Source organism: Haemaphysalis longicornis, unplaced genomic scaffold, assembly GCF_048455015.1.
Source record: "Haemaphysalis longicornis isolate Haplotype H1 unplaced genomic scaffold, Haemaphysalis longicornis Haplotype H1 scaffold_6, whole genome shotgun sequence".
Lineage (NCBI taxonomy): Eukaryota > Metazoa > Arthropoda > Arachnida > Ixodida > Ixodidae > Haemaphysalis > Haemaphysalis longicornis.
The window spans coordinates 172,975,082-173,000,075 of NW_027526407.1; the positions used below are offsets into that span (position 1 = coordinate 172,975,082).

Genomic DNA, 24,994 nt, shown 5'->3' on the forward strand with positions numbered 1-24,994 from the left:
CCTCGGAAAGCAAAGGGGAGGTTGTAGTAGCTCAAGATAAAGAATTTGGAAAATAAGAAAGTCGAGAAAAAATGCCCGCCAGGTGGGATCCGAACCCACGACCTCCAGAATACCGGAATCGCACCAGGCTGGTATTCTGGAGGTCGTGGGTTCGGAAGGAAAGGGCAGAAAATATATCCCACCGTCATATCTCTTGGCGGTGGTGTTATGAATAGTCGCTAGGACAACATCAAGTCTGGGCGAGAAATTATAGGTGGTAAATCGTCGCCACCTGATCTGTTTTTTTCTAATATCTTGTAATTGTTTAAAGTTTGCTTTGCAATTGCGCCACTGCCCTTGGGGAACAGCAGGATTTTTTTTATTTTTGTTTGTATTTTGATTGGACTGTCGTTTTAAACTACTAAATGTTTTTTTCTAATTTCAGTGATAATTAACTCATCGATTTCGCCTGAACCAGAACCGTACCCGAACCAGTATTTTCTTTCGGTTCGATATATATATATATATATATATATATATATATATATATATATATATATATATATATATATATATATATATATATATATATATATATATATATATATTGTAACGAAGAAGAGAGGTCCGGGTCAAGGGATTAAAGCTCAGGCCGAAATTCAAGCTGATGCAGGGCAATCCCCACGGACAATCCCCACGCATCAAGTGCGCAGCATACGCAGCGTGATCGAGTTCAGTTCTGGCTGCCCCTGCTTCTTCGGCTCCTCGAGCTCCTTCGGTCTCCGTCGCTTGAGCCCCTCGGTTCCTTGGCTGTCTAAATAAACCCCACTACATTTTGGTGGTGTGTGCGGGTTCGAGCTCGGCTCCCATCACCCTGGAACTTCGAAATCGGCGGCTTCCAACCCCAACCATGTCCGGTAACGACAACACCACTCAACCGCAGCCGACGCCCTCGCCTGTTATCTGCACTGGCGCGCTCCGGGAACGGGATCCTGCCAAGTTCACCGGCACTGGCGACTATAACGCTGACGATTGGCTTTCGTCATACGAGCGCGTCAGCAACTACAACAGATGGGACGACCCGATGAAACTCAACAACGTGAGTTTTTCCCTCGAGAAGGTCGCAGAGCTGTGGTACAACAACAACAAGACCGACATTCATACCTGGACGGACTTCAAAACGCGCTTTTTAGAAGCGTTTGATCGCCCTGCCGTGCGTAAAATTCTCGCCGAACAGCGCCTTCGTGGACGAGCCCAGCAGCTGGGAGAAAATTTCACCAGCTACATCGAAGACGTTGTGGACTTGTGTAGGTGGGTCGACCCCGCAATGACTGACGCCGAGAAGATCCGGCACATCTTGAAAGGCATCGACGACGGTGCTTTTCAGATGTTTTCAGGCGCCGGGTCGTGGCCCGTCAATCTTTGGGACCAGTGAATACCATGTCGGGCCTCGCTCTCCCTTCGGAAAGCCCGTCCCTTTGGGCAAAAATACAAGCTTTTGTGCGAGAAGAGGTGGCGCGCCAAATATCTTGCGTGCGGCAAGTTCAGGAGACGTCATCATCCCTAGCTCCTGCTCTTCAAACTGTTATTAAGGAGCAAATCGCCGAAGCGCTTCCGACGCCTGAACTTTCTGCTGAAGACGCCGCACCGCTCACTTATGCTCAATTAGCGGCCCGAGCTCCACGCCAGTTCCCCGCAATTCGTCGTCTGGGGCAAACGTTTTCTCCGCCTCCTTCTCAGATGACGCCTACAGTCACCACTCCTTGGCGAACACCTGACAACCGGCCTATCTGCTTCGCCTGCCGCATACCGGGCCATGTTGCACGTTATTTCCGCCGTATGCCACTATCTCGTCTCGACGCACTTCGTGCACCTGCCTACTCACCCCATCCCATGTCGATGTATGAGCCGCCGCCGCTTCGTCGTGGCGCACATCCTGGTCCAACTCCTGATCAGTTTCCGCCCAATCGTGCCGTTGACGCCAGCCGCCGTTCACAGTCACCACGCCGCCGCTCACTGTCGCCCATGCGTCGCCGCCCCGAAGATGTCCAAGAGGGAAACTAACGTGCGCAGTTCACGAGGCACGAACTGCGCACCCATCGAAATGCACAAGACCGCGATCGCCCCCAAGAAATGTCATCGACGTAACAATTGACGGTATACACACAGTCGCCCTCGTAGATACAGGAGCCGCTATTTCTGTCATAAGTGAAAAACTTTGTCGCTTATTGAAAAAAGTTACCACACCCCTCACAGGCCTTTCGCTTCGTACCGCAAGCGCTGAACAAATCGAACCTTATGCGACGTGTACAGCGCGTGTAATTATTTAGGACGCCATTTACCCCATTGAGCTCGTCGTCCTGGCCTCGTGTTCCCACGACATTATCCTGGGCTGGGATTTCCTGTCTCGCCATCACGCGATCGTCGATTGTGCCCGTGCCGAGGTCGAGTTGTCTGCTCAATATGATGAGACTTTGTGCGATGTTTCCGGTTCGTCCTCTTCCAGCGACAAAATCATCATCTCCGAAGACGCTCATATTCCGCCGTACAGCTCTATTCTTGTACCTCTGTCTTGCTACTCTATCTCCGATGACACGGTTCTGTTTACTCCTTCCGAAGTATTCTTCCGCCGGAAAAACCTACCCCTTCCTTTCGCCGTTTTGGAGCTCCAGTCTGGCGGCACGTCAATGTGGATTACGAATCCGACCCCCTGCCCTTTGAGTTTGCTGTGCGGCGAATCCCTCGGCCATATTGAACCCATAGCCTCAATTCTCTACTTCGACGATGCCGAATTCAGTACATCTGCCCTGGACATCAACGCTCTCACCACTCCGTCCTGCCATGTCCATCCGCTACCGGCCGACGCTTTCGCCTCTTCATTAGACAGCAGCTTGACCTTAACGCAGCGCACACAATTGCTCGCACTGCTAAGCGCCTTCCATTCGTCCTTTGACTCGAACCAAACTGCCTTGGGCCGTACGTTAACTGTCGCCCATCACATCGACACTGGCGCACAGCCACCTTTGCGCCAGCGTCCGTATCGCGTATCACCGTCTGAACGCCGCGTCATTGGTGAGCAAGTGGAAGACATGCTTCGGCGAGGTGTCATCCGACCGTCGCAAAGCCCGTGGTCACCGCCGGTAGTTCTCGTCACTAAAAAAGACGGCTCCATACGTTTTTGCGTTCACTATCGGAGGCTTAACAAGGTGACCCGCAAAGATGTCTACCCTTTGCCCCGAATTGACGATGCCCTTGACTGCTTGCACGGTGCGGAATTTTTCTCTTCATTAGATTTGCGATCCGGCTATTGGCAGGTTCCGATGGCCGAATCTGACCGACCGAAAACAGCCTTTGTTACTCCCGATGGCTTATATGAGTTTAATGTAATGCCATTTGGCCTTTGCAATGCGCCCGCAACGTTTGAACTGATGATGGACAACATCTTAAGAGGTCTCAAGTGGAACACGTGTCTGTTATTTAGACGATGTTGTCGTGTTTTCTCCAGATTTCGAGACACACCTCATCCGGCTCAAACAAATTCTGACCTGCCTGACGGCCGCTGGACTACAGCTAAACTTGAAAAAGTGTCGTTTCGGGGCCCGAAAATTGACAATCTTAGGCCATGTGGTGTCCAAGGAGGGTGTTCTACCTGACCCGAACAAGCTGCAGGCAGTCGCGGAGTTTCCCAAGCCGACGTCACTCAAGGCCCTCCGCAGCTTCATTGGCCTCTGCTCCTATTTCCGCCGGTTTGTCCGAAATTTCGCTTCCATCATAGCGCCCCTAACAAGACTACTCGGCAGCGACAATGGAATAACTTCGTGGTCGCCAGACTGTGACGAGGCTTTTTCTACTTTACGGCGCTTGCTGACATCACCACCCATTTTGCGCCACTACGACCCCAGCGCCCCAACCGAAGTGCACACGGACGCCAGTGGTGTCAGCCTCGGTGCTGTTCTCGCACAGCGGAAGTCTGGCTACCCGGAATACGTCGTTGCATATGCCAGCCGGACCCTTACGAAAGCGGAGTCCAATTATTCCGTAACGGAAAAAGAGTGCTTGGCCATTGTTTGGGCCTTGGGAAAATTCCGGCCTTACTTATACGGCCGCGCATTCGACGTTGTTATCGACCACCACGCCCTATGTTGGTTGTCGTCTCTCAAAGACCCCACGGGACGGCTTGCACGGCCCTACGTATTCAAGAATACGACATTCGCGTCGTTTATAGATCAGGGCGCAAACACTCTGACGCCGATGCCCTATCTCGCTCGCCTCTGCCAGATTCGACGACGTGCCCCGATTCACCGGAGTCCATCGTCTCTGCGCTCACGCTTACTGACCTGACCCTTCACCAGCAACAAGACCCTTGGGTCTCTTCTATTAAGTACCTTACCGCCCCTACGGCCACCTCCCAACCTCGAGCACTACGACGGCAAGCAGCTCATTTTGCTGTGCGGGAGGGTCTTCTATACCGTCGCAACTATATGACCGACGGAAGGAAATGGCTGCTCGTAATACCACGCCATCTACGAGCCGAAATATGTGCAGCTTTCCACGCTGACCCCCAATCCGCCCACGCTGGCGTCTTGAAAACTTACGCTAGGCTTCGTCAGCGGTATTACTGGAAGGGAATGTATAGTTTTGTGCGCAAGTACATCCGTGGCTGTGAGGCCTGCCAACGACGCAAGCAACCCCATCCAAAGCCTGAAGCAGACTTGCAACCTCTACCGTGCCCTTCACGCCCCTTTGACCGGGTTGGAATTGACCTTTACGGACCTTTACCATTCACGCCTTCTGGGAACAGGTGGATTATCGTCGCCATAGACCATCTTACGCGCTACGCGAAAACGTCCGCGCTTCCCAGCGCTACGGCACGCGACGTCACCCTGTTCCTTCTTCATCACTTCATCCTACGTCAAGGTTGCCCCAAGGAGCTTCTGAGCGACAGAGGACGAGTATTTCTATCCGAAGTCCTGGAAGCTCTCCTCAGTGAATGCAAGATCGTTCACCGGACGTGTACTGCCTACCACCCGCAGACAAATGGTTTGACGGAACGATTCAATCGCACGCTTGGTGTCATGCTTGCCATGTACATAGCTTCCGACCACTCTAACTGGGACGTGGTGCTTCCATTCGTGACTTTCGCGTATAATACCGCAACGCAAACCACCACCGGGTTTTCTCCCTTTTTCCTTCTTTACGGACGCGAGCCCTCATGCACCATGGACGCCATCCTCCCATACAGCCCCGATGCCTCGGAAGGCAAGCCCGTCTCCGAGATAGCGCGACACGCTGAAGAATGTCGCCAGTTAGCTCGTGCCTTCACGTCCAGTGAACGAAGTCGCCAAAAGTACCAACATGACCTTGGTGGGTCATCTCCGCCCTCTTTCCCCCCTGGATCCCTTGTTTGGCTATGGATAGCGCTCACAACGCCTGGCCTGTCTTCGAAGTTCCTCGCCAAATATCATGGCCCATATCGCATCATAGAGCGCGCATCACCGGTAAACTACGTCGTCGAGCCGCTCACACCATCTGACGACCTTCGTCGCCGTGGCCGCGAGACTGTCCACGCCAACCGTTTGAAGCCCTACCACGAGCCCATCGTCTCGCCCTCGCCATGAAGTCGCCAGGATGGCTCCTTGTCACCCGGGGGCGATTGTAACGAAGAAGAGAGGTCCGGGTCAAGGGATTAAAGCTCAGGCCAAAATTCAAGCTGATGCAGGGCAATCCCCACGGACAATCCCCACGCATCAAGTGCGCAGCATACGCAGCGTGATCGAGTTCAGTTCTGGCTGCCCCTGCTTCTTCGGCTCCTCGAGCTCCTTCGGTCTCCGTCGCTTGAGCCCCTCGGTTCCTTGGCTGTCTAAATAAACCCCACTACAATATATATATATATATATATATATATATATATATATATATTCTGAGGGGATGTATTGCTCAACGCAAGATAGCAGCCGACGAAAGGCCTTTAATGACCGTTATCCAAGATGGAGCGGGTTCAGAGACGCGCGCCTGTCGTCTTCGTTGTTGGTGGTTTTTGTTTTGTTGTCACTGTCGATACTGCTTTTGCGGCTGCTGAGTCTGGTGCACTATCGTTTTTTGTTCACTAGTGCCTGTACCCTTCGTGCCTGTGCCTGTACCACTAGTGCCTGTACCCCTGGGCGAATAGGAGCCATCCTGGAGACTTTGGGGCACGATACCATGGCGGGTTCGAAGTATCGCTTCAGGCGCGCTACGTGAACGGTCTCTCGGCCACGGCAGCGATTGTCAGAGGAAGGATACAGACACTCGACCACATAATTGACAGGCGAAGTCCGTTCGATGACATGATACGGTCCGTGGTACTTTGAAGGCAGCTTGCTCGACAGCCCAGGAGTCGTGGCCGGAATCCAGAGCCAAACGAGATCATTCGGACAAAATTCTGGGGTAGGCGTCGACGCATCATGGCGGAACTTTTGGCGCCCTTGCTCGTCTGACGTGAACAAGCGAGCCAGTTGGCGACACTCCTCCGCACGTCGGGCGACGTCGGAGATTGACGAGGCTCCAGACACGTCGGGACTGTAGGAAAGGATCGTGTCAAGCAGGCACGACCGCTCGCGTCCATACACAAGAAAGAAGGGAGAGAAACCCGTGGTGGCTTGCTTGACAGTGTTGTAGGCGTAGGTTACGAATGGAAGAACCATATCGCAGGTGGAATGGTTGGAGGATACATATATTGCCAGCATGTCCCTCAAGGTGCGGTTAAAACGTTTGGTTAAGCCGTTTATATGCTGGTGATATGCAGTAGTCGTGCCGTGGGCGATGCGGCAGAGCTTTAGGGGCGCTTTAGTGACGTCAGAAAGAAAGACACGCCCCCTGTCACTGAGAAGTTGCCGAGGAGCGCCATGACGTAGGATGATGTGGTTGAGTAGAAATGTTGCAATGGTGTCGGCAGTACCGGCACGCAGCGCAGCGGTTTCGGCGTACCGTGTCAGGTGGTGCCGACGGCTACGATGACCCACCTATTGCCAGCCGCAGTACAGGGGAGGACTCCGTAGAGATCAATTCCTACCCGGTCAAAAGGTCGAATCGGGCACGCCAAAGGCTGCATCGGGCCAGACGCACGACGGGGTGGTGGCTTGCGCGGTTGACAGTCCGTGCAAGCGCAAACATAACGACGATCGAAGCCGTACATACCACGCCAGTTAGATCGCAGTTTAAGGCATTCGTAGGTCTTTATTACGCCGACGTGAGCGCACTGAGGCTCACTGTGAAAATGGTCGCACTTCAGAGCGCAGATGGCGGGGAATGACGAGCCGCCATTTGCGGCCATTAGGGTTGTAGTTCCGCCTGTAGAGCTAGCCATCACCAATAGCGAAGTGGGACGCTTGGCGCCGAATTGCTCGAGGTACCGACGACTTCGACGGGTTCGAAAGGTAGTTTCAAAGCGACATGACCCACGCATCTTTTCGCTGTTCAGGTGGGATGGAACTCACATCAATGAGCGATACAAAGCACTCAGGTGTCTCGTCAGACAACATCGGACACTGGGAGAGGGCGTCAGCGTCGCGGTGCTTGCGGCCAGAGCGATACACCACGCGGATGTCAAAGTCCTGAAGGCGGAGTGCCCAACGTGCCAGTCGGCCAGAAGGGTCTCTCAGGGACGACAACCAACAATGCGCATGATGGTCGGTGACTACGTCGAATGGTCGGCCATACAGATAAGGACGAAACTTTGAGAGGGCCCACACAATCGCCAAGCATTCCCACTCAGTAACAGAGTAATTCGACTCCGCAGGCGTGAGTGTGCGGCTCGCGGAGGCGACCACGTATTCGTGGAACCCGGCCTTTTTTTGAGCCAAAAACAGCACCCAGACCAACTCCACTCGCATCGGCGTGGATTTCAGATGGGGCCGACGGGTCGAAATGGCGGAGAATTGGCGTGGATGTGAGGAGGTGACATATGGTTGTAAAGGCCTTGTCGCAAGCCGATGACCTTGCCAAAAGACCAGTCTTGTTGCCAAGAAGTTGTGTCAATGGCGCGTGATGGCGGCGAAGTTACGCACAAAGCGGCGGAAATATGAGCATAGCCCGATGAAGCTACGAAGCTCTTTGATCGTGGTTGGCTTCGGGAATTCAGCCACGGTATGAAGCTTGTCTGGATCGGGAAGAACGCCATCTCTGTAAACGTCGTGGCCAAGGATCGTCAGCTGGCGAGCAGCAAATCGGCACTTCTTTAGGTTTAGTTGAAGGCCTGCGTCCTTCATACAAGCTAAAACGTCCTCGTGCCGCCATAGATGCGTGAAAAAGTCGGGTGAGAACACTACGACGTCCTCCAGGTAACACAGGCATATCTTCCATTTGAGGCCGCGAAGAATATTGTCCATCATCAGTTCGAATGTGGTGGGCGCGTTGCACAGGCCGATCGGCATGACGTTAAATTCATATAAACCGTCTGGAGTAACAAAGGCTGTTTTCGGACGATCCGCATCGGCCTTCGGGACTTGCCAGTATCCGGAGCGTAGGTCAAGCGACGAAGAATATCCTGCTCCTTGAAGGCAATCTACGGCGTCGTCGATGCGTGGTAGCGGGTAAACATCCTTGCGATTTAATTTGTTTAGGCGACGGTAGTCGACATAAAAACGGATGCAGCCGTCCTTTTGGCGACGCCCAGGGGCTGTTGGATTGTCGAATGACACCGCGCTGCAGCATGTCACCCACTTGTTCATCAATTACGCTCCTTTCGGAAGGGGCAACGCGGTAAGGTCGCGGACGTAAAGGCGCGTGGGAGCCGGTGTCGATAGGGTGGCTCACCGTCGTGGTACGACCAAGCTTCGTCTGCGCACAATCAAAGGATCAACGAAATTGACAAAGCAGTTCAATCAGTTGGTGTCGTTGGGGCAGTGTAAGGTCCGCGTCGATGGCACGATCGAAAACTTCCGGGGATAGCCGAGATGCAGTGGCAGAAGGTGGGCAGAGTCCGGTCACCTCAATATGCGCAGGTCGTCTAAAGCGGCGATGAAAACGGCGGACTCCACGGACTCGGCGCGCCCAAGGCGCTCGCCACGGAGCACAGAGCGAGGACTTGCTCCATGATTAGAAACGAACAGGGTGGTTTGGAGATCGCGGATACTGAGCAAGGCAAAAGGAAGCAACATACATCAGGGTTGGCAGAACAACTGCGATGGCGTGAAAAGTGCATTGACGTCGGAAGATGGCAGATTAAGGGCACAGGGACGGTGGAGCATGAAGGAATAGTGGTGTCGTCGGCGACAGAAACCTTTACCGAAAGTGGTGTTGGAGAAATTTCAGATTATATATCAAGCGCCGAAAACAACTCAACTTCGGCTCGGACGCAGTCAATGATAGCGTTGTGCCGGGAGAGGAAATCCCATCCCAGGATGACGTCATGTGAGCACGAAGGAAGGGCAAGGAACTGAACAATGTACAGAACGTCTTCGATGATCATCCGGGCCGTACATGTACCTACTGGTTCGATCGAACGTGCTGAAGCAGTACGCAAGGGTGGTCCGAAATGCGGCGTCATAACCTTTTTCGGGCAGCGGCAAAGCTCTAGGCGGATAACTAAAATGACGGCTCCAGTGTCGACAAGCGCATGAGTGGCGACTCCGTCTATTACGATGTCGACGACGTTGGTGGGTGAGAAGGTAGGTCTTGAACAGTTCGACGATGACGCAGCTCTTGCCTCCGGAACTGCGGCGCCTAGTTTTCCGCTTCTGCAGGAGGCAAGGGGCGCCGACGCATCTGCGAAAGTGAACGGCGTCGCGGGGATGGGTGACGGTTGGTGGTGTCACGCGAGTCGGCGGGTGGAGATGTCTCGGCAAAACTGGTCGGATCCCGAGGCACCGGCTGCGGTGAGACATACGGCACGTTCCAAGAAGGCTGCCGTGCAGGCGTCCCCCCGCTGCGGCAGTAACGCGCCACGAGTCCGGGAGTTAAGCAAGCAAAGCAGATTGGCCGCTTTTCCGGCGTGCGCCAAGCGGTGCTCGAAAATGACGGGTCAAGCCATACGCGTGGCGGCCTCTGCAACACAGGCGGCACCGGCAGGTAGCTGGGATACGTTGGTCTTCCTGTGAGCTCAGTGGGCTGTCGCGGCATGACTGGGACGATTGGTTGACTGATGGCTTCGGCAAAGCGCCTGGAGATGGCGTCGGCGTAGGTTAGAGGTCCGGCAACAGGTAGTGTTTCCTTTGAGGTCACGTACCATTCTTCATTCTTCTCCTTTACAATATATATATATATATATATATATATATATATATATATATAGTATAAGTAAAGAGTCGGAAACACAGCAAGAACAATAATAAACAATGTTTACTTACGTAGCGGCAACGAGACTTGCCTTCATCAGAGTAAAGTTACATAATTTTGCGGTCGCAAACATTTTGAACACGTTTCTTATATAGGTTTGCATAAAACTGTGAGAAGGAGCGGAAAATATTTCGGAAATGGAGAGTGTGCATACAGTCAGGCTACGCCTGTGTTACAACATCAACAAACAAACAAAACAAAAAGAAAAAAAAACAAAAAAGGGGGGGGGAGAGAGAGAGAGAGAGAAAAAGGGGTCGTGTTAACAATGCAGCGTTCAAGGTTGCACCATGACGGGTCAAGGTATGCCGCGCGGGCTGCAAGTTCAGACAATGGGGGAAACTGGACAACCGCGGTTTGAAAAGAAAGGGAAGAGTATACAGTAAGGTATTCAGTGGCTGGGGAGACTGGTTCGGGGGGAAGCGAAGATGGGTGTGCCCCCCGCGGATGAAGAGAATAGATAGGGGGCACAAAAGAGCATTTCGCAGAAGCTAGCAATTGAACAGGAAATAGGTAGGGTCACAAAAGGTTAAACATGAATAGATCACAAAGAGTTAAACATTCTTAAGTGGTGGTGGGAACGAGGCCTCCTTCCCCAGGACAAATGGCATTGTTGAGCCGCATTAGGCTAATAAAGCTGCTGTATTAGGAGAGTTTCTGCGAATTCTGATGGCAAACTCGAGGGTAGGAATAATGAACATAGTTATAAAAATTTTGAAGCCGCTAATTTTAATCGAGGGATAAGCACGTTAGTTTTCCGTAACTTTCATTAATTCCAAGTGTGGCTGACCCAAACTTATAAATGAGATAAGATTCCCGAACCTCGCGGTCGTGGTGCGTTTTGAAGGCGGATTCTAAAATCGTTGCTTTAAGATGTTCAAATGCATGCCCGGGACTGTTCACATGTCTTGACAGGGGCAAATAAGGGCAGCTTTTTGCATGAGAGCGGTGATTATTGAACCGCATTCGGAAGGGCGTTTCAGTTTGGCCGATATATTGTTGCCTACAAACAGTGCACTCTAGAAGATATACGACATTAGCGGAGTCACAGTTAAAGTTACCTTTTATATTTACGTAGTAGTCTGAAGCCGTGCTGGTGGCGCGCTGTGTAGTGGTCATGTGTGGGCATACTTTACATCGGGGTTTATTGCAGGGCATGCAGCCAGTAGTTGCCGGTCGGTTGATACGACAGTTAGTAAGAAAGTCACCTAAATTCTTATTACGCCGGTGGACAACGCGTGGTGGTTCGGGGAATATGCTTTTTAAGCGGTCACTTTGCATTAGGATATTGTGATGTTTTTTTAGCACGGATGACACTCTTGGAGCGGAGGATGAGTGGGTTAAAACTAAGTTAGTTGGCGGGTTCCCGTTCGGGGCTTTTTTCTTACAGATTTCGTTACGGTCTTATTGGATGGCTCGCACAATAGCGTCGTCGATAAGTTTTTCCAGGTATTTTTTATTCAGGAGGGCGGTCTTGAGTTCTCGACAGTTTGAGTCAAAGTCGGCTTGGTTTGAGCAAATTCTCCTAAATCGGTGGGCTTGGCTGTAAGGTATTGCTGTCTTGCAGTGTCTGACATGGCTACTTCGGAAGTGCAAATACTGCCGCTTGTCTGTCGGTTTTCTATACAGTTTAGTTTGAAGCCGACCTTGGAAGGTAGTAAGGGTGACATCCAGAAAGTTTACACTGTGTTCCGAATAGCAATGAGCAAGGGAAATACTAGGATGGGCTAGGGTAAATGCCTCAATGAAGGTGAGGAGCTCCGCCTCACCGTGTTGCCAGATCATGAATATGTCATCAATATACCTTTTATAGTACATTGGCTTTAAATTTTGGGTGTCAAGAAAGTTTGATTCGAGGTGAGCCATAAAGATATTAGCGTAGTTAGGTCCGATTCGAGTTCCCATTGACGTTCCGCTGACTTGCACGTAATGAACTCCGTCGAACTCAAAATTGTTAAGTTCAAGAATAAGCCTAAGGAATGTTTGGAGAGCAGAAGAATCGATAGGTTTGTCGCCCGATGACTGCTCATACGCAAGGGATACAGTGGCGATGCCATCTTCATGGGGGATGTTAGTATACAGTGATGCAACGTCAAGGGTGACTAGAAGGCAGTTATCAGGAATTTCGATTTTTGAGATGTCTGAGAGAAAGTCATTGGTATCCTTAATGAAGGAGGGAAAGCTGGGCGGAATGTCGCAAATGAGATTATCCACATAGCGCGAGAGGTTTTCGGTAAGAGTGCCAATGCCAGAAACAATGGGGCGCCCTGGGTTGTTCACCTTGTGAATCTTTGGGAGAAGATAGAATTTACCGGCTACTGGGCTTAAGGGGATCAGGGAACGAGCCGTGGTTTCATTTATTGTTTTATTTTTAACAAGCTCAGCAAGTTTATCTTTGACAATTTGCTTATAATCTTGAGTGGGATCATGTGGTAGTGCTTTATAGAACGTCGATACTGATAGTTGCTTATTGGCCTCGTTAACATAGTCGGTTTTGTCAAGGATTACGATTGCGCCTCCCTTGCCGGCAGGTTTAATAATTATGTCGGGAAAGCTTGCGAGTTCCTCTAGGGCTTTCTTTTCGTTGGTAGTCATGTTGTGGTGGAAAGAAATTTGTGTTTGGTATGCTTTTCGCACATCGCGTTGGACAGCTTTGATGTACATGTCGAGGCTACTATCACGCTGTGTGGGAGGGGTCCAGTGCTTATAGCTAGGTAGGGTTCTGCGGGCTTCTTCCGTCGCGGGGTGATCGTTCAAGTATTCTCGTAGCCTCATGTTTCTGGCGAAGTTATCTAAGTCCTTAAAAAGTTGAAATTCATCAAAACCACCAGTAGCCGGGCAAAAGTTTAGGCCCTTTGACAAGACGTTCATCTGAGCTGGGGAGAGGGTTATACTTGAAAGGTTCATTACATTCCCGGTAAGGTTTTCTTTTGTGACGGCAGGCGAGGGAAAAATATTAGTACAGGAGTTTAACTGAACGGTTTGGGGTGGAGTAGTCGAAGCATTTATTACAGTCGTAGTGACATTATCGGCCGTATTGTCAGAGTTGGGGCAGTTACTAGTGCCGGGGCTTGTTAGGTTCTTACGCATGTGGACCTAACAAGCCCCGGCACTAGTAACTGCCCCAACTCTGACAATACGGCCGATAATGTCACTACGACTGTAATAAATGCTTCGACTACTCCACCCCAAACCGTTCAGGTAAACTCCTGTACTAATATTTTTCCCTCGCCTGCCGTCACAAAAGAAAACCTTACCGGGAATGTAATGAACCTTTCAAGTATAACCCTCTCCCCAGCTCAGATGAACGTCTTGTCAAAGGGCCTAAACTTTTGCCCGGCTACTGGTGGTTTTGATGAATTTCAACTTTTTAAGGACTTAGATAACTTCGCCAGAAACATGAGGCTACGAGAATACTTCTACGATCACCCCGCGACGGAAGAAGCCCGCAGAACCCTACCTAGCTATACGCACTGGACCCCTCCCACACAGCGTGATAGTAGCCTCGACATGTACATCAAAGCTGTCCAACGCGATGTGCGAAAAGCATACCAAACACAAATTTCTTTCCACCACAACATGACTACCAACGAAAAGAAAGCCCTAGAGGAACTCGCAAGCTTTCCCGACATAATTATTAAACCTGCCGACAAGGGAGGCGCAATCGTAATCCTTGACAAAACCGACTATGTTAACGAGGCCAATAAGCAACTATCAGTATCGACGTTCTATAAAGCACTACCCAATGATCCCACTCAAGATTATAAGCAAATTGTCAAAGATAAACTTGCTGAGCTTGTTAAAAATAAAACAATAAATGAAACCACGGCTCGTTCCCTGATCCCCTTAAGCCCAGTAGCCGGTAAATTCTATCTTCTCCCAAAGATTCACAAGGTGAACAACCCAGGGCGCCCCCTTGTTTCTGGCATTGGCACTGTTACCGAAAACCCCTCGCGCTATGTGGATAATCTCATTTGCGACATTCCGCCCAGCTTTCCCTCCTTCATTAAGGATACCAATGACTTTCTCTCAGACATCTCAAAAATTGAAATTCCTGATAACTGCCTTCTAGTCACCCTTGATGTTGCGTCACTGTATACTAACATCCCCCATGAAGGTGGCATCGCCGCTGTATCCCTTGCGTATGAGCAGTCATCGTGCGACAAACCTATCGATTCTTCTGCTCTCCAAACATTCCTTAGGCTTATTCTTGAACTTAACAATTTTGAGTTCGACGGAGTTCATTACGTGCAAGTCAGCGGAACGTCAATGGGAACTCGAATCGGACCTAACTACGCTAATATCTTTATGGCTTACGTCGAATCAAACTTTCTTGACACCCAAAATTTAAAGCCAATGTACTATAAAAGGTATATTGATGACATATTCATGATCTGGCAACACGGTGAGGCGGAGCTCCTCACCTTCATTGAGGCATTTACCCTAGCCCATCCTAGTATTTCCCTTGCTCATTCCTATTCGGAACACAGTGCAAACTTTCTGGACGTCACCGTTACTACCTTCCAAGGTCGGCTTCAAACTAAACTGTATAGAAAACCGACAGACAAGCGGCAGTATTTGCACTTCCGAAGTAGCCATGTCAGACACTGCAAGACAGCAATACCTTACAGCCAAGCCCACCGATTTAGGAGAATTTGCTCAAACCAAGCCGACTTTGACTCAAACTGTCGAGAACTCAAGACCGCCCTCCTGAATAAAAAATACCCGGAAAAAGTTATCGACGACGCTATTGTGCGAGCCAACCAATTAGACCGTAACGAAATCTGTAAGAAAAAAGCCCCGAACGGGAACCCGCAAACTAACTTAGTTTTAACCCACTCATCCTCCGCTCCAAGAGTGTCAACCGTGCTAAAAAAACATCACAATATCCTAATGCAAAGTGACCGCTTAGAAAGCATATTCCCCGAACCACCATGCGTTGTCTACCGGCGTAATAAGAATTTAGGTGACTTTCTTACTAACTCTCGTATCAACCGACCGGCAACTACTGGCTGCATGCCCTGCAATAAACCCGATGTAAAGTATGCCCACACATGACCACTACACAGCGCGCCACCAGCACGGCTTCAGACTACTACGTAAATATAAAAGCTAACTTTAACTGTGACTCCGCTAATGTCGTATATCTTCTAGAGTGCACTGTTTGTAGGCAACAATATATCGGCCAAACTGAAACGCCTTTCCGAATACGGTTCAATAATCACCGCTCTCATGCAAAAAGCTGCCCTTATTTGCCCCTGTCAAGACATGTGAACAGTCCCGGGCATGGATTTTACCACCTTAAAGCAACGATTTTAGAATCCGCCTTCAAAACGCACCACGACCGCGAGGTTCGGGAATCTTATCTCATTTATAAGTTTGGGTCAGCCACACTTGGAATTAATGAAAGTTACGGAAAACTAACGTGCTTATCCCTCGATTAAAATTAGCGGCTTCATAATTTTTATAACTATGTTCATTATTCCTACCCTCGAGTTTGCCATCAGAATTCGCAGAAACTCTCCTAATACAGCAGCTTTATTAGCCTAATGCGGCTCAACAATGCCATTTGTCCTGGGGAAGGAGGCCTCGTTCCCACCACCACTTAAGAATGTTTAACTCTTTGTGATCTATTCATGTTTAACCTTTTGTGACCCTACCTATTTCCTGTTCAATTGCTAGCTTCTGTGAAATGCTCTTTTGTGCCCCCTATCTATTCTCTTCATCCGCGGGGGGCACACCCATCTTCGCTTCCCCCCGAACCAGTCTCCCCAGCCACTGAATACCTTACTGTATACTCTTCCCTTTCTTTTCAAACCGCGGTTGTCCAGTTTCCCCCATTGTCTGAACTTGCAGCCCGCGCGGCATACCTTGACCCGTCATGGTGCAACCTTGAACGCTGCATTGTTAACACGACCCCTTTTTCTCTCTCTCGCTCCCCCCCCCCCTTTTTTTGTTTTTTTTTTTTTTTTGTTTTGTTTGTTTGTTGATGTTGTAACACAGGCGTAACCTGACTGTATGCACACTCTCCATTTCCGAAACATTTTCCGCTCCTTCTCACAGTTTTATGCAAACCTATATAAGAAACGTGTTCAAAATGTTTGCGACCGCAAAATCATGTAACTTAACTCTGATGAAGGCAAGTCCCGTTGCCGCTACGTAATTAAACATTGTTTGTTATTGTTCTTGCTGTGTTTCCGACTCTTTACTTATACTATTTCTGCGCGCTTTGTGAGTTTATCTTTCTCTAGATTTATATATATATATATATATATATATATATATATATATATATATATATATATATATATATATATATATATATATATATATATATATATATATATATAACGAAGCCCCGGAAGTGCACGGGGGATGTGCTATATTTTTTGAGACAGTTAGCCAGTTTTGATGCTTTACTTTTTCTGCTATAGAAGATGTATTCTGCCACCTGTAAGTGCATTTGTTTGTGTTACTTGTGTTGCAGGCGAGCGGGTTGGCAACCTTGTGCTGGTCATAAACGACAAGGATGAACTTACTACTGTGTTGTCTCAGATACGCTTACTTATCCGAGGTAACTACTGCTGCCCACCGGATCACAGTGCTCACATTATCGCCACGGTTCTCAAGTCACCCGAATATTTCGAGGAATGGTGAGTAGAAAATTCCTTCTTTGGCCTATCTGTATTTGAGCACTCGACAGCATTGAATGTCGTCGCATTTGGATGTGACGTGAGTAAGAAGCATTACCTAACGCAAAACATGTTACTGGTTGGAATGTTTCTACTTCAACTACGGGTATCTGTGGCACTTATCCTGCTGAACTGCTGTGGGATAGTGTTTTTGCAGAAAGTTTGATATATAAACAACCCCGTGCGGCATTATATGCGAATGCTACGAGAATTTTTCTAGGAAAAACAATGAAGGAGAGCGCAAAAAGAAACCTGTGCGGAGTTATATATACGGAATTACACGAGAGTTACACGGAGTTGTGTCGAGCTACACGAGAATCTCCCTACAAAACAAATACGGATTTTATATTCAAAATGACGAGTTAGCGCATTGAAAGGCTCAAATAACGAGAGAACATGCGACTTTTAGCTCTCCAAGGTTAAGACATATCTGTGTGTGGTACCCACAATGCATGGCTCAAGTCTCCTTAGCTTTTTTTCAAGATCAAAGAGTGAGGTCCTTCTGGATCCTCGAGTCAAACCTAGTCACAGCTTCTTCCCACAGGTGTTGTTTCCCAGACGCCATATCAGATGGCATTTCCATGTAGCGTTCCGAGGTCACAAAAGCTGCAGTTTGAATGCCACACCTACATTCCTTTTTTTTGTTATTGCTTTGAGCGTTCGTGGGGACATTACGGAGAATGAGTTCCCGGCAAATGTGAACAGTGCGCTGGTATTTTCTCAGCCAAACGGTTTCATGGTGCTTGTGACTAGCACCACCGTGGATTCACCGGTGCCGTCGAAGCCTGCCGCGCGAGCCAGTCGTGCAGGCATTGCAAAAAAATTTATGCTGCTTCGCACTAGCGTAGGAAACATTGGGCAAACAGCAAAGCTAGTGGCCCCACTTAGCTCATTCTCTGTTAGGTTTACTTGTGGTTATGCTTAGAAACCCGGTTAAGCTTTGTGCGTGGTTTTTGTTTGGAGACTCGTTTAGGTTTTCTGCATGGTGTCGTCGATAGTCCCCCGAAAGAGTAATGAACACTCGGTCACTAAAATATGTACTCCGGATCTTCTGTAACTCGCTGATGTTTTGCCGCCGCTTCACCGAGCCAGTAATCGGGATTGGACCGGAGTCGTCGTATCCGTTGTCGTTTAGCGGCGCCACGGCTTTGGCGCCGCTCTTCCTCTTCTTCGGGTGCGACGCTTTTCTTTTGTCGTCCCATCTCTCTTCGTCGGAGACGCGGCTGTTGCACCCGACATGGATTTCTGAACTTGCCGCTGAAATTTTTGCATGAATGATAGGGCCGGTTGGTTTTATCTGCAGGGTTTCACATGTCTCCCAAAGTGGACGCGTTAGCACGCGTTAGAAACCGCGGCAGACGTTTCGTGAAATCGGCGTCTGTAGCGCCAGCTTTTCTGTGCCTACCCCTGGAGGCGCGAACGCACGTGAACTGGCGAGAAGAACAGCACACGAGAGATCACGCGGCAAACACTGGGCAATGTTTTGTCGAAGGTCGAGAGGCGCTGGCGCACGCGGATACATCATTGCTCCGCAAGGTGTTCCTTGTTTCTTGCGCACGTTCCCCGGCCAGAAACCAGCCTAAAGGGCATCGCTGTTAAAAAGGCGTCTGTGTTGCACATTGTTTGAATGAAGGAGGTTAAAGTAGAACTGATATCTGTGTAGACGACGAACAAATATCCTTCATATCTTGTAACCTATCTGTCTGTGAGCGCCAAGTCCAGCTTGGTGTTCAAAAGCTAGCTGGGCAGCTAGCAACGGTTCTTAATTTCATTCAGAAAAGTGTACTTGTGTTTTGTTTTCCAAGAGGCGTGGCAATCGGTCGGATCCAGACATCAAACACAAAGTTGTCTCGATTCCAGTAAAAACGAACACACGTTTCCAGGTGTTGTCTTTGACTAAAAGCTCACATTCATCCCACATATCAAGCAACAAAACATAAGTCCTTAAAGGCTATGACTATACTCAAGGTTCCCTCACACACTTCTTATGCTGCTGACAAACAACTTCTACGCATTTTACTAGTTTAATAGGTTCACGATGAGACTAGGGCAGTGTTGTCTATGGTTCAGAAAGTAAAACATCTCTCAAAATGCTGGGCCTAGTACTTCATCTGGGGCTCCGCCTAGCACGTGGTGCCTTCCGCACTAGCCCACTCGAAAGTATTTATATGGAGTGTAATAAATGGAACCTAGAATTTGAGCGAGCAAACACGGATCTATTTTTATGCTTTTAAAATCTCATCAATGTCTCACCATTCTTTCAAGCCTGAGTTAACGTGATAGCGTTATTAGGCTCTCTTTTTTCGATTCTCCCGTGGCTCTAAGCCATCCGCTATCAGCCGTGCTCATCACGCATCCACGGAAATAACGTCACCGCTGCCACCCGGAAGCTACGACTGAGGGATCAAGATTCGGGGGCTCCGCTGAATCGTAATTTGGCGTTGAGGCGTATGTCTAGGAACTTTAGGGCGTTTTTTTCCGGTGTTTCGTGCGTTATTTCATTGCCTCAAAGATTGCCTCAAAGATTGTCAAAGATTGCCTCAGTCCCCTTCAAATAACGCACGAAACACCGGAAAAAAATGCCCTAAAGTTCCTAGACATACGCCTCACGTTTTCATGTGACCAGGTTTGCTGGGGTTACGCCCCCGCAGCCAGAAGCCCCTATTGCCTTTTGACACTGCGCACACCAAACTGGTGAAACGCTCAGTAGCGACGATGTGTTTCACCAACGCCCTCAAAAAGTCCTGCGTTCACCAAGTGCACAGCGCTGTGGAGGCGCAGGTTTCTCGGCTAAGAGAATCTGGGTACCCTGAGCAAGTCATTGTGGCAGTCTGTGAGGCTGTCCGCAGGCGTGAAGGGCTACCAGGAAAAGGGGCCGAGACCAGTGTACAGGATGGTAGTGAGCGGCGTAAGACGGCCGTGATACCGTACCTGCATGGTGTTGCACATAGGCTCAAGAAAATAGGGCATAGGGCCGGGGTTCGGGTTGTCATGTCCGCACCGCTTAAACTCGCAAGGCTGTGTAAGGAAACGTGTCCGGTAAGGCAAGAAAACAGTGGCTGTAATGTTGGACATAACAACAAGTATGTCGAATGTGATGGCGGCGTAGTGTACCGTTTGCCGTTGGCCTGTGGAAGAGTATATGTAGGACAGACCGGCAGATGCATCAACTCAAGGCTACGTGAACACCAGAATAACGTACTAGAAAGAAAAAATGGGAACCTCTCAAATCACTCTGTTGAATGCCAGGGGTGCGAACCCTACTTTTCAAATTCAGTCATGTTGTTTCGTGATTCTAATCAGCGCACGCGTGAAATAGTTGAAGCGGCTGAGATGCAATTAGGTGATTTCGAATGCGTCAGCACAACGTCGATAGCCTTGTCAGTTAAGGAAGCAGTGTTCTTGAAAAAGAACTGATCATGGTAGTGCCTGACACGTGTGGAACAGCACCGAGTTTATCTGTTATCTCTTGTGTGTAATTCTTTTCTGTATCTCCTATCGACTATTTTTAATGTATATATTTCACGCTTGCTCAATAAAATTTAGTTGGAAGTTAGAGCGTGTCCCTGTCTCATTCAATGTCCCTGTAGTTTTTGGGGCTTAAGAAGTAGTTATGGAACACCAACTAGCCCGAACGCAAGCACCTTTAACGTCAAGCGCCATGATGACGCTTTTTTGTGACGTGCTGAGGTTGTCAATGACCTTTTTTAGGTCTGTAGCAGAATATTTTCCGTAGATAAGTATGGCCGGAAACCGTACATGGAGTCGGGAATCCTTACTTTGTTGTTGTGCTCTATGTAAAGGGTTAGGCGATCCAGGACCATGTGATCCTTGAGTTTCCCTACACACGATGTCAATGAAGGTTAGACAATCCGATAGGCTTGTTGGGCTTTGGAATCATGGTCACGTTGGCATGCTTCCACGGCGCCGGTATACTTCCATTCTCCCATACCTCGTTTATTCTGTTGAGAAGATCCTCTTTTATTTTTTCTGGGATGTTGCGGAGTATTCTGATGGTAATCTTGTCCAATCCTGGCGCAGTGTTCTTTGTTAGCTTGGCGATCTCCGCATCCAGCTCGGCCCTGGTGAATGGGATGTCAATGTCGAGGTTCGGTACTCCTGCGTCATTAGGGTGGTAAACGGGTATAATTTGGTCTTGCTCACAAATGAGTTTCTTTTTTGCCGCCCTAATTATATCCTGTTCAGTACCCGGGAAATTGTGGATGAGGTGCTCTATTTGTCGTCCAGTCGTATTTTTGGATCCAGTTTTGGGGATGAGTGACTTCGGGATATTCCACGTTCTTTGGGTACTGAGTGACTCCTGTAAACGGTCACATAACTGGTTCCAGTTCTGCCGTCCCAGCTGGCTAGCGTACTCCTCTGCTTGGTTTGTTAAGAGTGCAATGCGTTTCTGTAGCTTCTTGTTACACTTTTGTTTTTTCCACCTCCGTGTAAGGCTTCGGCGAGCCTCCCAAATATGTAAGAGTTGGGGTTTACTTCTGGATTTTGATATGTTAATTGGATCTCTTTTGTGAATTTGTTGGCTTTTTCAACCAGTTTTGTGATCCATTTTTCGAGATCTGTCTATGTTTATTGATTGTTGGTCATTTTCTTCTCGGCTTTCCAGTCTGTAATTCTTGCCTTTCCTGTTTTTGGGGGTGTTTGCCGATGGTCATGTTCTAGTTGAACAATGTAGTGGTCACTACCGAGATTTTCGTCCAGTTTCTGTTATTCAGCATGGGTGATGCCCCTCGTGAAAGTGAGGTCTAGTCTAGTGGACTGGAGTGGAGCTGTCTAGTGGACTGGAGGCCAAAAACTGGGACAATGCTCAAAAAACGCAGAAGCCCATGCGAAGCGCTTCCACACCACGCGGCCCCCTGGCAAGTTTTTTTCACCAGAAAGGAAAAAAATGATTTTTATGAGGGCTCAAGCTATAAAAGAACTTTCCCATGTGGTATCTTTTTGTATAAACACACCAGCAGAAGATAGCGCTGCAACTGTTCTTGGGACCACGTGAATATGTGTAGAAACAGTTTTATACAAACTCCGCAATACAGAAAGCTTTGAATTCAAGCAAATTGACATAGGCAGCAATATTTGCATTGTTTTTTTATGTAACGATACCTCTACGGGTTTGATGTGACGACGATTGGGATCGGTCAGCCGATGATCAAAGATGATGATGGCTGGTAGTTGATGGCACCTGTGCATTACGGTCTAGTAAAAAATGTACAATTTAATCTCAAGTAACAGTCACAACTCATATATTCTACCTTAGTTCCACAACAAAAACCCTGCCTCCTAAAGGAGCGCACGAACAGAGGGGGAGGTTGCGTAGCAACTAACCCATTATGCCGCTCATTGGCCACCACAACAGCCAACCGTGGGAATGTGTACAAATAGTTCTGCGACCCATCGTTTCTCTATAGCGCTAGCTCAGACGTGTTCATCGAAAACGTTAATAAACAGACGAACAACAATACCCGAAAGAACTGATAAACGCGCAGCGCTCAACAACATACCTCAAAGGGACCGTCAGGTCTTCCGGTCGTGAAGCTAACGCTGATAATCTCAAGTCGCCTCCAACCAACATTATCCTCCTTTATTCGCGTTCCTTCCGTTTTTAAAACTTTCTACTTGCAGCAGCAATACAAATGTCGCCATTACACTGACCAGTCGACGCCGCTGAGGCGGCAGATTGAGCTGTACACCGAATTAAAGTGCGCCCTGTAATTTTGGACAGCACAGCAACGCCCGACTCGACGACCAGTTCCCGCATTCGAACTTTGTGATCCTTGGTGTGACCTCACAGCTTTCGTGTCTCTTACGATCAAACGCACACGGGCCACGCATGCTCTAATGCGGTAGTAACTTTCGTTAAAGGCAACACGGGTGCACAGTGCAGGCTTCAAGGAAGGGAGGTGTGAAGAGATACTTCAAAAGCCAGAATCGCTCATGGCGCTGCGCAGAGGAAGACGGGCCTCTACATCGCCTCCTAGCGTGTTCACCCTCCAAAACACGAAGTTGAGGGAAATAGGTTAACGCTTCTTCTGTTCGCACCCCTAGTACGCTGCATCAGCCCTGGCTGCATTAAAACAAAAAAAAACATCACAAAGGTAACAATCAAAGGACAATGATGAATGAGTCACCGGCGGACGTACTCGAAATTAACATCTTCCTACCATTATTGGTTCACGGTGTTTAGCATTGCCCCGTGTTTTTGCAAAACTCTGTATGACCACTGTGCATTTCTTTGCGTAGGAAAACCGAAATCCAAACAATGGCCACCCGCATCACCGAAATGAGAAAAGCTCTTCGAAATGAACTAGAGGCGCTTGGTACACCTGGAAACTGGGAACACATTACAAGCCATATAGGCATGTTCTCGTACACAGGACTTAGCGGTAAGCACTACAGACGCCTCGGACCTGCCTGCAGGCATTCTTTGCATTTTGTACCCCGCAGTCCCAGGGAAGGCCTTGGCGGCACTTGGGTGCTTTATTTCTTCAACTCTCTGTATCTTCCCACAGCTCAGCAAGTCCAACACCTCGTGCAGGAGCACCACGTGTATCTCCCAAATGATGGTCGCATCAGCATTAGCGGCCTTAACCCTAGAAATCTGAAGTATGTCGCCAACGCCATCCATGATGCCGTGATAAAATTCCCTGAGAGCTAACAGAGGACATCCGTTTTCGCACTGCCTGTCAGTGGATCCGTGATGCCCTGCTTGCACTAATGGCTAATTACCTGATTGCCTAGTTTTCTATTCTTTACTTTTTCTTGTATTTTTCTGTTCTTTTGAACGAAAATGTGGGTGTGTCATCATTATTCACATGTCTAAGCATTATTACGCCATTTCGGAAAAGAGCGCCCTGGCACATGGTTTCACGACAAAGATTCCTGTTGGGCCTAAAAGATGAAATCTTTAGGGGAAAAGGTTATTTTGTGAATTCAGAGCTCAATAAACATGGATTTTTAAGTAATCACGTAGTCGTTTGGATCCTACCCAAGGTTAATCTCTCAGCCTCAATGGAGTGATATATGCGAAGTGGCTGTAGCTAAACCTTTCACAATAGAACTTATTTTCTTTAACTCATCGGTGTACGGTTGCTATCCGGGAGTTGAGTCCTGTGGTCTTGCAAACCTCTTTTCCAGGTCCTCAAAGCCTGAAATCAACGTTGGCCCAATGCAACGATACACGCGAAGTAGTGGTCATGATCTGTAAATTACATACAAACCCCCTTGGCAAACACTGTCGGCAAACCACTCCCTGTCGGCCTTTAGAATACCGCGGCCAAATTAAAGGAGGCCAACAGCGTCTACAACTGGAACGGTTCAGCGCGAGCGCTACCAGGATGCCACATTCTTCAGAGCCTTGGGCTCAATCATACCATCACCTCTCACGCGTGCGTCAAACTTGACCTAGACTTCCAAAACTACCTAATAATCAACGACCCCCTAAAAACCTAGATATTCTCCAACCAGCAAACGCCAACCTAAATACTGCAGAATGTTTCCTCGGCAAAGCAAATTCCGAGGTCGCTGTTGATTCTTCCTCATAAGTCCTGTCATCTCACCTCATGCTCTCCAAATATAACACGATAGTTTGTAATTAAGCTGCCATTATTACCAACCCTAAGTTTGCTGCTTTAATAAACGAGTTTTATTCGGCTATCGACTTTCCTTCCAATGTGAGTTTGCCTTGTACTTTACGCCTTGTCCTGCCATCACGCCTTCCTGTGCGACCGACTGGTTCTCTCCCAACTGTGGGTAAACGAATCGGCCCTTCTGCTTGATAACTAGATCCCAGTGGCACTGTCAACCTTACCGTACAGCTGGGCCAGACCGTCACTGAATATCCAGAGCTCTCTTCCAATCGCAGTACGGCAAGGTAACCACGCCGTCGTATGTTGAAACATTCAGCTATACCGCTCTTGCGGTTCCATCATTGTGCTATCATTGGCACCCCCTTACTAGTGACCACCCGGTAACGCACCTAGCACATGCCGTTT

General features: G+C 48.8%; 1 protein-coding gene across 1 annotated transcript in view; it reads left to right on the top strand.

Moving 5' to 3' along the window:
- LOC144141273 (aspartate aminotransferase, cytoplasmic-like) overlaps positions 1–23,866 on the top strand; it is a 101,211-nt gene extending 77,345 nt beyond the window's left edge. Inside the window, exons 7-9 of the mRNA XM_077672851.1 lie at positions 16,778–16,943; positions 23,244–23,386; positions 23,513–23,866. Of these exons, the coding sequence (XP_077528977.1) occupies positions 16,778–16,943; positions 23,244–23,386; positions 23,513–23,658 (455 nt within the window). The 3' untranslated portion in view covers positions 23,659–23,866. The remainder of the gene's footprint in view (positions 1–16,777; positions 16,944–23,243; positions 23,387–23,512) is intronic.
- The last annotated feature ends 1,128 nt before the right edge of the window (positions 23,867–24,994 follow it).